The sequence below is a fragment of the Anser anser genome (assembly GCF_964211835.1).
Source record: "Anser anser genome assembly, chromosome: 5".
NCBI classification, from domain to species: domain Eukaryota; kingdom Metazoa; phylum Chordata; class Aves; order Anseriformes; family Anatidae; genus Anser; species Anser anser.
The window spans coordinates 34975967-34991767 of NC_139725.1; the positions used below are offsets into that span (position 1 = coordinate 34975967).

Below are 15801 nucleotides of genomic sequence, written 5' to 3' on the forward strand. Positions count from 1 at the left end.
TCTTTAAACCAAGTAGCGTTGTACAACAGCACATGCAGCTAGGCAAGCATGTCTGCGTCCCAAGGAGCTACACATTTACAAGCTGAGGAGGTACAATACAGATGCTAAATTCAGAGTAAAATGGCTCTGTTGGGGGATGGTTAGGACGGGATTTGGCGTATCTTATGAGAAACAGAACTATTTATCAATCCTCAGGCCAAGTTTACTCAGTTGTCCTTTCACCCTTGCCACAGGAAGTAAGACTCATTCACACCACACTGGACTTCAAAGTACTTGTAGAAGGGCAGAATGAAAACCATTCCTCTTCTCGCACGCAGCTTTCGTTAGGGACAGTCCAAAGTAGTCTCTGTTGGCACAAGACAGGAAGGCAGCTGAGCTACTCTGGGCATGTATAGCAAAGGCTTCCAAGCCAGACACTGTCAGCAAGCCAGAGAGCTGACACCAATGAAAGAAAGTCTATGAAGCTGGCATGACAGCTGGTAGGTTGCTTATTACTATTATTACTACAGGACTATGGCTTGTAAACATGATCTGGAGCAGGAAACAAACATGTCACGGAATAATTGGCTCCCGTCACAGCAGGGCTTCAGATTTGCAAGAAAAACAGTTCCCGTCATAGCCAGGTAAGCAGAGGCAGGACTCTCCCAAGAACTACAGGAAAACACCTACAAGAACCAGGCAGTCTGAGGACAGCAATCCAAGCTGAAAATATTTATAGGAAAGTCAGTCAGGCTGGGATGTGTCAAAAAGATAATGGTTGAGGAAAAACCTACTGGAACTGATTCTAAAAATGTCAGTTCGTTGGACAGTTTGCAACAGAACACACACACAAAAAAAGAAAAGAACACTGAGAATTTATCTCAGAACTAAAACATCTCACTCAAAAGGAAGAAACTGTCTCTGCCCATGTTTTCCATAGGCGCAGCTCTCTCACTGCTGAGTATCTTGCTTTCTTACACACGGTTTGTTTCAAGTTACTTGTCACGGTTAAAACACTCAGCTTTCACAAACACAAGTTACAAATGGTATTCTTACTGCAGCCGTCTTCATCACTGTGGTCCCCACAGTCGTTGTCTCCATCACACTGCCACTGAGCAGGGATGCACGTACATTCACCGAAAGCGCTGACAGCACATGTAAAGTGATTACGTCCACAGGAGCATTCAGTGCTACTCGATACACCTGCAAAGGAACAGAAGGAAAAAGATATTTTGAAGATGTGCCTCTATTTTATGGTACACGCATTAAATATAAACTGACATTACAATTGTTCTCCACGTACACACTGCGTGCACGAACATACACTCTCCTACAAAGAAAAACATTCATCCCTCTCACACTGTTGAAATAGGAGATCGAGCACTATCCACAGTTTCCTGGAATGGAGCTATTTGAAGACAACAGCAAATAGCAACCTGCCAAAAAGAGATTTAGGAATCAGTTAGCTGGAAAATAACTCAGCACTAGTCACAATCAAATTCAAGGAATCCCAGGCATCAGAACACCCTTTTTTTTTTTTTATTTTATAGACTCCGTCTTCTACAGCACAGCACTGATGCTGCTCCACTTAGCACTTAGTTCTGACAACACAACAGAAGGAATATCAAAGACTCTACTTCACAGGGTTATCATGGATCTTCTCCAGACTCTGAACTTTCTAGATGCCAACCTTTTACATGTCACAGCTTTAGAGATTTCAGTAAAATAAAGAAGACATGCTTTCTTATTTATTAATTAACCTGTGACAGAGATTAACCTGTGACATTGCCGTGTGCATAACTGACATTCATGAAAGCAAGAGAAGAGGATTTTCAGCTCTACAAACTGACCAAAAGAAAATGCAGTCCAAATATCAAGCTATAATCCGATAAGAACTTTTTTTTCAGCCTTAATGTTAGCTTAAGGAGTTCCACTTTCCCAGCTACAGAACAATGCTCTGCTCAACTCTGACTCTCACCCATTTGCAAATACAACTGTTTAAGATGTTATCCCGCACATTCCGTGAATAAGTCTCTGCCTTGAGAGAACAGGCTACAGTCCACCTCTCAAAGGGGAAGAAGTCATACCTGAACTTCTGTCTGAAGTTATCTAGACGATCAATATAATCAATATCACTGTTAAATAAATGATTATTCTATCAATCAACAACCACCTCAGGCTAATCTGTGACTGGATTTTTTTGGTGTTTCCTTTTTGCTGCAATTCAAACAAATTTAAAGCTTTAAGCATAAGAAATAAATCATAAGGAAAGAAGTACAGGGGGATACCTGCCACAAGTGGTATCCCCAGATATGACTCCCCAACCTATCTATTTGCAGACTTATTGATCTCAGTTGTTACTGTTAGTATATCCGAGATAAACCATAAACTGTAGCAAACAAACCACAAAATCCTATGGAGAGAAAAAAAAGCCTCATAATTTCATGTTCTAATTGTTAAAAGCACTATCTGCAAAATTTTACGCAACTCTTCTGCAAGCTTTCTCAACAGCAGAACTCCCTCCAGTGAAGACATCCTCTTACACAAGTTAAACTAAGACTTAAGTTTCGAGGGGATGAACTTCTTCCTAGAGGAATACCATGATAAATTTCTTCTGCAACAAAACTGGCTGAGCTTAGTGCCAGCCCCTGCTGCTTGCCCCCACTGCTATACTGCCTGTTGCAAGGTCATGCTACAAACTACTTCCCAAGCACATCCATGAGCTACTGAATTGGGCCAATGAAATCGGCTGCCATGTCTTCCCTTTCATAGGCTGCCACGGGTGCAGTAAGCTTTTTATTATTTCCCGTCTCTGCTACAAATTATCTTTAAAAGGCTTAGTAGAAAAAGCACATCTAAGGCATTACCGTAGATGCTAGGGAAAGCAGTGAATATGTGGTGTAAAGAGAGACAGAAGGAGGAAGAGTATAAGGTGAACAAGGAACAGAAAGAAGGACACAGAAATGATAGGGGACAGAGCAGTCACGGATGCTCAATGAGCTTACCAGGTATGGCCAAAGCAAAGCCTGGCTCAAAAAGACAGCGAGTGAGCGATACAGATTTCAAAAGACAAGTTTAACCCTAATGTGAGTCAGAAGGCAAAAAACTCGGCACAGACATCCTTAAGGAAAAGTAACACATCATCAACACAATACATTTGACTATTACAAATAATCACAACGAAATTCAGAAGAACCAACAAGCCTCCCCAAAGGTCAAGCAGAAGTTCCTTCAAACTGACAGCACAGGAAATTCAGGACAAATCACCTTCTGCTGGAGCCTACCAAGAGTCAAAGGCAGAACCAGCTGCATATTGTAATTAAAGTAGCTGCTGTTTAAATTACAGTAACCCGAAGCACTTATTCTAACTGCTTTTAGCTCCAATATCCCTTCCTGTTGGAGTACACCAAGAGGATGATCATTATCCTCATTACCCTTAAAAACATACATAAAAGTACCAGCAACTTGCTCTATATTGCCAAGACCCCACCATGTCATGACCTAGGGTAGCTTCAGCAACAGGAAAGGATCAAACGTTGAGACAAACAGCTCTTAAACTTGAGGAAAATATTCAATAATTTATTTCTAGGTAAACACAAGTGAGAGAAGTTGGGGAAAAAAAAGTAAAAGTGAGAGTTATTTTAGCTGCTGGATAGCAGCATGGAGGAACACCTCTGCAATTGCAGAGGGAAGAATTAGTGCAGCAGTCTCAAACTGCTGGGAAATCTGCATACTACAACTTAACCAGCTGAATTGTTCAACGCGCATATCTTCAAAAGTTACTGCAACCAATATCAGGTTATATAAATATACACGTTTTAACCTGTTCCTCCCACCTCACTAAAGTTGCTATGTTCAGCCACCTCTGGCTTGTGTTTTTATCAGGCTTCAGAAACCGTTGGGAGTTGAAGGGTATGTTATAACCCAAGTACCAACGCTCCGCTCCTGTATATGCACAAGCCTGTACCCATGGCACTATTATGTAAATTTAGACTAGTGAAGCACAGTATGTTATGACCTTTCTGAGTCTAATGCTTTGCAATTTGTGATCTTGAAGTTAACTAACCTTCTAGTCTTTATGACATGCTTTATAAATCAGGATTTACCTTCATCTTACACTTGGACTTCACTGTTCAGAGAGCACAACTATTGCTCACCTTGAAAGATGACCATTTTTAATGCAGTAACTTATTCCAACCTGTAAATAGCATCAGAAGAACCAATCCCGGATGACTAGCATTTATCCAATACAAAGAAGAGACTGAATGAAGCCTGGGACAAGCTGCAGATAACAGGAATTTTCTCAATTATTTCAATGTGGACAGTATTTCACCCTTGGTGTCCCATGATTATTTCCCAGTGCTCAAAGGCCCAGTGACAGCACCCTCTGCAAGCAGAGAGGGCCAGGAAGAAGAAAGATGAGAAGCGCGTTTTCTTCCGTCACCTCAAAGACAAGCGGAAGAAGAGCATTTGGTGTGAGAAGCCTCAACACAAGACTTATTCTTTAACATTGAGCTCTTACTAAAGATGGGGAGTGTGAGATGGAAGGCTAACCAAACGCGTTAGGGTGGAACATAAACCTCCAGTGTCACGTTTCAAGGCCGGTCCGTCAGGGGTCCAGGAACACAACGGAAGTCAGCGCCTGCCCTTCAGGCAACTGGACCAGCAATCAAAGCAGAAATATCTTCTTACACTTCTGCACATTATTCCAGAGCAAGAACAAGGGGCGCCTCTGGGGCTTAGCCGTGACAAGCAATTTTCCTAAAACTTTTCATCACGCTGGAGGCTTGGACATTTTAACAACCTTCTGTACTCCAAAATCATTTTGCTTATGCAAGAGGCAAAAAATGACATATTTTAACACTGAAATATATGTAAAACAATATATAGAAGCTATGCAGAGACACTGCCAGGTTCTGAGCTAACATCACTCAACTCTCCTGGCCTGTCTTGGCCAGTCCTACAAAGGTTCGTTTTGCTGATGAGGTCACTCGCAATGCTCAGAGCTATTACATAACAGCCCTGTATTTGCAACAGAGTCCCTGAAACTACAAAGGAAACTTAAGCAGACAGAATAATTATCAAACTGAACTCTGTACCCCTTGTTGTTAGCAACAGCAAGTTTTTAGGGGAGACTGAAAACACTTTTTCTTTTAAATCCTGATGGCATGCCAGGAGGAGAAAAGCTTCTCCTATTTTCAGGGAAAATAGTGACAGATAGCAGCTCTTACCCCTAGTTTGTAGGGATTCCACCTTCCACAGGCTGTTGCTTAAACACATTCTTCCTCTTCAGGGTCCATCACTTCTGTCAGGCCCCGGCAGCATTCTAGCAAATAGCAGGATTTTCTCACATATTATGAAGTTACCTCAAATGGATGAGGGCCAAGAATACTGCACAAACAACTGCCAAAGATCCTGGCATCTACAGGCAATACCCTGCTGCCTTTCCACATGTTCTTTCTTTCCAGGTACCAAGAAACGACTATGCAAGAGACTCTTCCTCTCCATGCCACCCTATTAGTTGCATCTTTTCCCCTTCATCCTAACACAGAAATTCTTACTGCTATTTTTAAAAGTAGTAGTATTAGATTCACAGCCATCAGTTTGCTTGTACTATCCTGTAATTCCGCGTGTACACATAACACAGTAGCACAGCTAATCATGGCTAAGTATCAATTTATTTCTTCTATACTGCAAGGTAAAAACAACATCAGCACGTTTAGAAAACCCTAAAAAAAAGTACTAAAATATTTGGCACGACCTACGGTTGCAGGCTGTTCAGTTCAGAAACAGAGGCCTTTGAAAAGAACATTCATTGTTTTGGTCCAGGACCGAGCAACACACAGCCCTGGGTTCCTTCCCTTCCAGGGACAGACTCCGCATTTCATCGCCTCCAGAAAACCTTCAGGGGAAGACAGATATTTCTGAGCCATCTCACTACCACAGGAGATGCAACCAAAACAAAAAGATGACAATGCCAGCTTTTACAATTTTAATCCTACCATCTAAGTCCCTGGCAGAGGATAGCAGATATAATTGGATATTGAAAAGTTGCGAGAATACAGCACAAATATTTGGCAGTGACATACAGGAAAAATCTAGGGCTGTATAACAGAACTGGAGTATGAACAATGGAATTAAATGGAAAATGAGAGCAAAAAAGAAATCCTAACAGTGACAGGCACAAGGCTGTGAATATTCTCCCCCAGAAGTAGTATGGAAGGATATAGCAAAAAGCACTTCTGGAGGGAAGAAAAAATAGCAGAATATTTTGCCCTGGCTTTGGTAAGTGCACTTCTAATTTCTGTTTCAGGAACCCATGAGCATCTAATTGTTTATTTGGGGTTAAAATCAGTGAATTCTGTAGCACAGCTTTTAATAGCCTCTAGCACTTTGTTTACCTGCTGTTGTAAGGCCTGTGTTGGATACCATTTCTCTTCCTCCTCTTCCAGGCCAAGCTTGCTTTTGTATTCCTATCACATGTATTCCTTGATGAGGAAAGACCTTGGACATTTCAGACAGCCTTGTACACAGTTCAGTTGATACATATTCGTCATCCAGCACTTTGCTGTTTCCATAGCAAAGTAGCTCAGCTTTCTTTTCTTGCCTATCTTGAAGGAAAATGAAAATTTTGGATTCCTCTCTCTTACCCAAATAGCAGTTTCCACTGAAGGAAAGTACAGTTAATCCACCTTTAGAAGAGGGATTTGCTGACCATTGTTTAAGCCCAGAGCTCTGCTGGCAGACAGAGCAAAAGCAACATTACAGCACAGCCTGATGTCAGAAGGGGTAACCTCGCACTGATAAAAGCCAACAGGGTTTTTTTCTTTTATTACTCCCACTGTGGAAGTACCTGAAGCAGCTCTTACTAGGTACCCACAGGGTGTCCAAGTATCTGATGCCTGCCTAGAGTAAAATTAACCTCACGTGTCACTGGGATGAGCAACCCAAAAGATTCCAAAGCTTTAAACAAAACTATTTTTTTGTTTGAGAGAAAAATGTTATAGTGGCAAGATTTCGTTAAAAAACAAACAAAAACATGGGGCGGAGAATGTCAGAGATGTTACAGCTTCTTTTGACGAAGACATTTTTATTTTATTGTAACGGGGTATTGTGCATACTTTTAACAGTTTCCAAGCGAGGATGAAAGTCTTCCAGGCTTAGAGGGAAAAGAAGGGATACCTCAGCCTGAACTAGTGGTTCTCAAACAAACGTGGCTGAACAAAGTTCTTTCGAGAGGCATATTGTTAACTACAACCACCCTTCAGTTCTCACATTCAATTGCACACCTATGCCGAGTAGACCTGAAAAACGTTACAGTGGATATGACAACGGGGAATAACAAGCACAAGAGAAATTCCAGGGGATGTCTGCTAATTAGCATTTAAAGGAAATAAGGAAAGCATAAAAAGTGCAAAATTCGTTAGTGTTTGGTGCTATGGGTGTACGTGTGAGGCAGAGGGAGACAGGAACAGAGGCTGTATTTCGGAAATACTACATGGGTCAGGAGATACGAGGCCTTTAAAAACATGTTTAACTCCCTGAGGCCCAATTCTGATTCCACGGAAGTAAAGATTACCAACCCCACTGAAAACCTCATCCTGCACTGGGATAGGAAAGCATTAACAGAAACAGCTATCGACAGGAAAATATTGAAGAAAGAGTTGGACATAAAAAGACTCAAGGATCAAGGAGCAATGGTTACAGCTTGTTCTCCCAAGCCCTTTAACTCATAAATGAACACCTCGTAATAAACAACACGACTAGAACCAAGGTCTCTAGATACTTGTCCTAGATCTATTCCTATCTTGTACAACATTCTACAGATTGCTTCTCCCTCTCTACAAATAGGGATCCTAATACCACCTCAGCACAGCGTGCTAAAGCTTGCTGTGTTCTCCTAAATATCCAGAGACTGAGCAGAAAGGACAGTATTATTGCCATGAAATCCTGCTCACAAAAACTAATTCAAATTGGCTTGGCTACAAGCACACACAGACCAAAAAATCAGCTGAAGGACCATAAACAAAAGATAATGAGAAATGGCAGCAAGTCAAACTGCAGGGGGTGGAGATGGCTAGTAGGTACCATAGGGATCAGCATTCGATCCAGTCCCATTAAATAACTTCATTAACGATATGGAAGAGAGAACAAGAATCATGCTAAAGCAGCTTGCAAGTGATACCAAAATAGGAAACACTCCTCTACAAATACCACAGAGGACAGAGAAATAATACAGATGAGACCTCAGAAGATTAGAATTATGAGCAGGAAATTAAGATTCAACCTTTCAAAAAAAATTAAGGAAAAAAAAGGCAGCTAATGCATCTGGTGGAAAGTAATTTGAAACAGATACTCAACTGAAAAAAAAAAAAGAAACTGAAAAGAAAAATCTGGGATGCAGCAATGCCTGCAGAAATCAAGGAGCAATAATAAAAGACAAGCTAGCCATGGATTTATGTCATGACGCAATATGGCAGCCAAAAAAGTATTTTTAGGCTAAACACGCAGAAGTGTCAAACCATGGAGGAAGAAATTTTCTCTCTGTGCAGAACTAGGTTAAAACACTCAGTTCCACACATCCCAACATCAGGTTAATATAGGAAAACTAAACAAGATACTCTAACTGCAGCAACAAAATGTATAGTAAATGCATTATAGCACACTACTCTCTTAGGATGCCTGGTAGAGGATTCAAAAACACAAGTTTTGTTCTGTGGCTCCAGAGGCCTGCCAAGTGGTGTGCTCATCTAAGCAACCAGGCACACTGTCAGCCTTGTATCAGCCCACTTCAGGTGTCAAAGTCCAATGAAAATCCAAATAGACATCTTTTAGAAAGGGCTTTCAGCATTTCAAAAGGTCACAATTCAACGTGAGTTTTCCCGTTACCTTTACAAGAGTGTTCTGAAACATTACACACTGGGAACATCCATTCTCACCTTCACAGATTCTTGGTAAAACAAAGACTACAGAAAGTCGTGAGCTCCAGTATACCATCTCTGACATTCTGCTTCTCACCTCCAAGGCCCTTACAGGAAGAGGTTCAGCCTCCCAGATCTTTTTATCCAATGAATTTGTTGTTTTCACTGTGGACAACTTCATTTGTCTTACACACAAACTCAGACTCCAAGGAATATTATGCTTCCCACCTTGTGAAGTTTCCTTCCTGTCATTATTAAAAGCATCCCTTCAGCCTTGACATTTCATTGTCTGTAGATTTGCCCTCTTAAACATAGAGCATTTCATCCATCTTATGTCACGAAGTGTAGAGTGATGTTTGAAAGACACCATCAGAAGACACGTTTTGCTTGGTTTAGCCTGGAGTGGCATTTCCTTGCACAGCTGCAAGCTCCTGTGCAACTGCGTGTCCACAGAGAACTGCAATGAAGAATCCAAGGGACAGGTCTGAAGTGCTCAGCCACAGCACGAAGTTACTTGTCGTGCAGGACCACTTCACTCAAGCACATTAAACAGAAATCACTCAGAAATGGACAGCATACTAAAAGGTTGCTGCTGCATAAGACAGAGCAGAAATATAATCATCTGCTCTAGAAAAATGCGGCAATTTTTAGCTGGAACACCCATGGCCTGCAAGGCAGGAACTACAAAATTCAAACCCTTTCAAAACGTAAACACTAGACAAACACTTTAAAATACTACCTTAAACCTACATCATGCTTTGCAGGAATTAGTCACCTCAGCAAGATGAGACAAATAACTTTCCATTTCTTTCGCCATTTTTTTTTTAAACCACACACTAATAACCTCTATCCTTTCCTGTCCCATTATGGATGTGAACAATTTACTACTCTTTTATCATGAATCATCCAGCACAGTAGACACTCAAAGTTAGGAAATAATGGCAGAGCAACAGAAATGTTACCAGGAGACCTTCAAGATACCAGACAACTGTTAAGTGGCAGCTAGGGAAGCAATCTGCTGTTTTAAGAAACAGATAACCCACAGGAAGAAGGGTACATCTGATGCATTTCAACTACTCTACTTCCACTAGCATGTTAGTTCTTGAGTATGAAGTTGAGCGAGCAGTCGCAAATCCTTCTATTGTATCGAAGTTTATGGAGATGAACTATAGACATTGATTAGGACTAGTGAAGCACTGGAGTTTGTTTCCCCAGCTACAGGAGAGAAAACATCACTATTTTAGCTTCATAAGCTTTCCTTTAGAGAAATCCCTCTGTCTATGAGGTAGTGGAGAAGTTAATCTTTCTCTTCTGCAACTAACAAACTGAGCTTTGGCTCACATCTCTGGTAGGAAGTTCTCCATCCATTATGAGGGAATTTCTAGATGGTCTTCTTATGGTATATCCTCCTAAAAGCAAGCTTACAACAAAAAGCTAAGGATAAACACACAAAAACTGCTGTGCTTGCCACAGGGAAGCACACAATTCTTAACAGAAGGAAGCAGGACAAACACCACCCCTCAAGTTATTGAAATGTGGCCTATACTATGCAACATTCATGACCCTAATGATAGGTTTATTCCCCAAAGCTTTAATTAGCCAAGACAAAGAAGTTTCCTCAGAGGCATAGTCTGGGTAAGATGGGTCCACCAGATGTTACGAAAGACACGACTTCTCCATCTTCTAACCTCAACACCACCGCCTCTCGACTTTCAAGGTTACATCCTGCACATCCTGTATATCAAAAATCCTGTACCTGAAGCAGCAACTCACCGCTTTAACCAAATGCTAGCACTTACAGCCTTCAGAAGGAAGTTTTGGAAGACAGGTTCTCTGCAAGACCCTGGAAATAACCCCCTGCCTGCTCTTACTGCTACAGACCCTGTTTTGCAAACAGGTTGCTTCAATCGTTACTGTCCCTAAGGCATACTGCAGATCTACTGAAGTTAGCTTCGAAAGAGTTGACTTAGTTGACTAGGGTTTGGGTAGCAGTCAGGTCACAAATGCACAGAGCCCAATCCACCTGCTAAAGTAGTCAAGTAAATACTAGAAGCAATTATCCTACAGTGAGCTTTACATTACCTCAGCTGCAGAAGCACCTGAGTTTTTCTACAGTCACAGCAAATATATACTCTGTCACATCCTGGAAGTGACTTGGAAGAATCAGAAGTTCAGAGTTATTTCACAAATTCTGAAGCTTTCCAATCCTTCCCCTTCTCTGAATGGAAATGAAAGCAAGCAGACTACAACACCTAATGAAAAACAGCTCGGCATCTGTCACTTGTAACAGTAATATGAGAAAAAAACAACTTGAATTTGTATCCACGCATTCCTCCCTCTTCTACTTCACTTCCCTTAGTTTAAGTAACCCAAATATTAACTTTCAGGGCAAACAAACTTCCAGTACAGTTCCAACATTCACTCTGTTTCTGCTCCCATTCCTGTCATGTCCTCTTCCAAGCTCTAAGCATCTTTGGGATTTCCTAAATCCCTTGCTTAGCAGCTGAGACGGAGCTGTCATCTCACTGTGCATAATCTAATTCAACCTGATTTGAGTTAAAAAAAAGAAAAGTTTTTAGTTTCGTAGGAGGACAGCTATGTCTACTGTCTATAAACTGCACCTGTTTAACTGCAGCTTCCCAAGAAGCTGAGCTGTCTCATGGATGTGGGGGGAAGTGGGCTAAGAAAATAGAGTGGTCAAAAGAGGACAGCTAAGAGTAGAAAAGCACTGCTGCCATCCTTGCTTGAAAAGTAGCACTCGGAGGCTTCACAGAGCCAAGAAAGCTGAAAGTGACACTTCTGGATCTGAGTTGCAAGGATTAAAAGTCTGGTAAACATACTTAGGAAAGTTCAGAGCACAAAAGATTATGCACAGCCACCTTCTTGCCACAGATCCTCTAAGAAATTGGCTCCTTTCTCTTCAGATTCAGAAGCTTCTTGAGCTTTTAGCTTTCTCTCCTGCACCATTTTTAATCTTCATCAATTAGTGCATCAGTGCTTGTCCAATCCAGTGCTCTCGATTTACAAAGCATCCAAAACCTTGCTCACAATACATTCAGATGCCATTGCTGAACTGGCCTTCACGGTTTCCTCCTGCACCAGCTCTCTAAAGTACACTAAATGAGTTTGTTCCACAGGAAATTATCAGTCAGCCTCTTTCATCCGTATGATTCTCCAGGCACTGGACTAGCTGTAAGGATGTTCTGTCCTTCAGAGCACATGCCCAGCTTTTCTCCAGAGCTAGAAGCCAGGACGTTCCTTTGTTTGTTTAACCTATTCAAGGCAAAAGCCAAGTTCTCCTGTCCCGATCAGGATACGTCGACACGGACATTCATACATCTCTTTTCAGGAAATAAAACGTAAACATTATAATGTCCTCCTTTTCAAGGAGACTAATATTCTGCAGTTGTCCAGGCACGTAGGGTGAGGAGATGACAGCAGTTCCCCCCACCATCACCACCCCCAAAGCCCATTTTGGCCTTGGCAGGCTGCAGTCAGCTTCTTCTCATCGTGATGGCATAATACAGGAAAGGCCAGGTTCCTGGACAAGACAGAGACTGTTCTCCTACAGGGTCCTTTTAAGAAGTTTATTTTGGTCTCCTTTAAAGAGGCCATCATGTTAGTGGTGCAGCATCTGAGCTCTGGAGCTTTCCAGCTCTCTGCCACACAAGAAACTGGGAAGCCAACCACAATAGCTCAGCTTAGCAGAGGAGTTCTCCAGGGAAGGGGTAGGATACACAGGGTGGTTTTGTGGCAATAAGGAGGCACAACCTCATTTTTGCAATCCCACAGGCAGGAGGACTTCAAAAGCACAAACCACAAGATAAACGGAGCTATCTTGGGAAAAAGAGAGTTGTTCTGTACTGCTTTAAAAAAAATAAAATAAAACAAAATAAAAATATAAAAAAATAATCCCACACATGATATTATGTTGCCCTCAAAGGATGAGCAGCGAAGGGGCAATTATTAGCTGGCCAGACTGAGCTGGAAGAACAGGGTTGGGCCTGGCAAAGAGAGGTACCACACGACCACAAAGACATCACAGCAACCATACTGCCTACCAGAGAACTGGATTCACTTAAAAGGAAAAGGAAAAAAAGGAAAAAAAAAGTAACGTTTTTTGAGTACACACACATACACACACACGTGCACTCTTGCACTCAAAGGCACAAGTTTAACACAAGTATGTTTTATGGGCTCAGATGGGACAAGTTCTTTCCAACAGATGTGCCAAGAGGAAAAGCAAGAACTTCGGAGCTGGGGTTACTGCAGGGCAGCTATGCTGTACATCGGCCCCATTCAGCCCACCCGCATTCGCTCGCTTTCTAGGCAGCTCACGAAGCACCGTCCTGCACCTCCCACAGCGCCTGGCCTTGAGGCTCCTTTGCATGACTTACAAAGTGGTCACAAAGCTCTTCCTCTGCTTCAGCTGTGGGTCTCAGGTGCTGCCTGCACAAAGCCATGAGCTCCGCAGTTCATTCATATTCCCATGGCGGAAAAACTAACCTCAATAGTGAAAAAGGACCAGAGGATCCCTTACAGCCAATTTCATATTGTTGACGTTGGGTTTCACCTCCACCTTCCACAAAATAATAGCAACGGCACTGAGGCAGGCAGAGGAAGATGCAGAGTAAGCAACATGGCCTAATTATGGAAGCTCATCTTTCTCCACTACTGGAGAGCCTTTCTCCATTAACGAACTATTTCGGCACCCCTTGAAGCTGGGAAGTATTACCTTCAAGTCAAAAACAGAGAGGGGAAGCCCAGCAGCACAGATCTGTGAGCACTTGCGTGCCTAAGTAATTTAAAAACAGCGGAAAATTAGACATTTACCTATCATTACACATCTGGCCCAGAAGATTTAGACCTGACTCTCGGTATTACTGAGTACTCATACCTCCCACCGCAGGCACTCTTCGTGCTTGGAAACCTGAGTCCTAAGTGACTTCCCCAAGAGTCTGTGGCCAAATGGAGAAATTAACGCAGATCCTACCCAGTCCCAGTCCACTTCTTAATCAGAGCACAATTTGCCCTGCCCTACCTAGGTCCTTACCCCAGAGAGCTCATTAAAACAAACTCACAGGAAATCAAAGTCACTATTGCACAAATGGGGAAGGATTTACACACGCTGCCTGGGAAGTCAAAATAACACCTCCCGCTCCACTTCACCATTCTGCTCCCCTACGCTCCCTGACCCAAATTAAGCAAGATCCAAGTCCTGCTTCCCAAAATAAAGGTCAGAGCCAGGCTCCTGAGACCCTTCTGGGGGTCCCGAGTTCCTGTATTAGCCTTACGATTATTAAAAGGCCAACATTAAAGGAAGTCCAGCCCTGAGGCCACTGTTGATCTAATAAACACTGGAATTAGATTTCTTCTCAGTGAAGAGGCTGCCCGCCTGATGGCATGAAGCCAACATTTAAATGCTACTGTTGCTCAGAGCCCTAAATTAGTTTTGGATCTGGGGAGTTTGCCTTGAGCTACAGCCAAAAGAAACATAGGAACTGAAGGGAAATTTGTTAAACGTTAACAGAGCTGCAGGAAAGGACTACAGCAGGACTAGTAGGTGGCAGGGAGGAAGGAGGGGGAGGCACAAACAAACAGAAGAAACAGAAAAAAGAAGCAAGATACGGGAAGACACCACCGAGTAAGAGTATTTTTGTGCAGAAGCGACTCCCCTGTCCAACCTCCCACTAGGCTGTGTGAAAAGCAGACTCTTTGGGTCTCACTTTCTCCTTTTTTTTTTTTTTTTTTTCTAACTACAGTAGTTCTCATCCACCTTCCTTTCTCCACATTCAAAATACAGAATAAGAATGAGGAAATTCTGTTATTCCTAGCTCCTTGGCTATGTCAAGGCTGAGTTACCGTGAAACTTAAGTCCCGTCCTTGGTCAACCAAGAGCAGATGGTGACTTCCAGTCTCCCCGCTTGGGATCTTCACAGAGCCCATGTTCTCACAGGGAGCGGTACGCAGCTGCCTGCAGGAACAGCTCTAGCAGCAGGCTCTCTTTTCAAGAAAAGGATGCAGTGAAGACAGAGCAAGATCTTAACTGTCTATTCATACCATCCTCCATTTTCACTGATGAATTGTATGGACTTCGCATAATGCCCTTCTTACCTTGAATACTCAAACACTACATCTAATACTAACGTCTATGCAAAGAGAGGATGAAGATATTTCCATCTGTTTTGATGCTTTTCCTTCTCCCAACAGGAAGGAGCTGAGCATGAAGACTCCCCCAGTTGCTTCCTGTGAAGCCAAGCCAGTGAGGGAACAACCTGCACTGACAGCTTCTGATGGAAGCAACCACAGATGCAGGACAAGAAAAAGGAAGATGAGCAACTTTCTGCTCAAGAACCTCCTATTGCTCCTATAAACCCTTCTTATTTGGAGAGGTGAACTGGAAGATTTTAGATAGCAAAAAGTAATCCCTCTGTCACGTTCCCAAAGGCCCCACAAAGAACCTTTGTTTGCTACCAACTGTATCCCTGCTCTTTTCACCTCTCTAGGGAAACATTTCCGAGCCAGTGGGCACACACGTGCAGGGTTTGCTGTAGAAAAGGATAAAACGGCCGAACAGCACACTCATTAGAGATCTTACATCGCCATCTTTTACTCTGCCATGCTTGAAGCTAAACATTGCTGGGGGGCTAGAGCGCTTCCTCCCCCCCAGAATCTCACACTGCAACACAGAGACCCCTTTCAAAGCCTGAAGAGTCTGTTTGAATAACTCATCTGTTCTCAACAGCAGAAGCAAACTGCAATCATGATGTTAAAGATGGAGAATGAGCAGAGAGCATTCAGCCATGTCTGGACACTAAATCAGTTGACTGATAAATAAAGAGAACCAGAAGTATCACAACCTAGACCTTTTTTTCCATTGATTTGAAATGAAACCAGAGTT

The 15801-nt window shown here is 42.4% G+C and overlaps 1 protein-coding gene across 6 annotated transcripts in view; it reads right to left on the minus strand.

Annotated features, from left to right (window-relative positions):
* Positions 1-15801, minus strand: part of LRP4 (LDL receptor related protein 4) — an 89751-nt gene that overhangs the window by 36507 nt on the left and 37443 nt on the right. For all 6 annotated transcript variants that reach the window (XM_083839441.1, XM_083839442.1, XM_083839439.1 and 3 more), the window contains one exon: positions 1036-1182. In XM_083839441.1, coding sequence (XP_083695567.1) covers position 1036 — 1 coding nt within the window. In that variant the 5' untranslated portion in view covers positions 1037-1182. The remainder of the gene's footprint in view (positions 1-1035; positions 1183-15801) is intronic.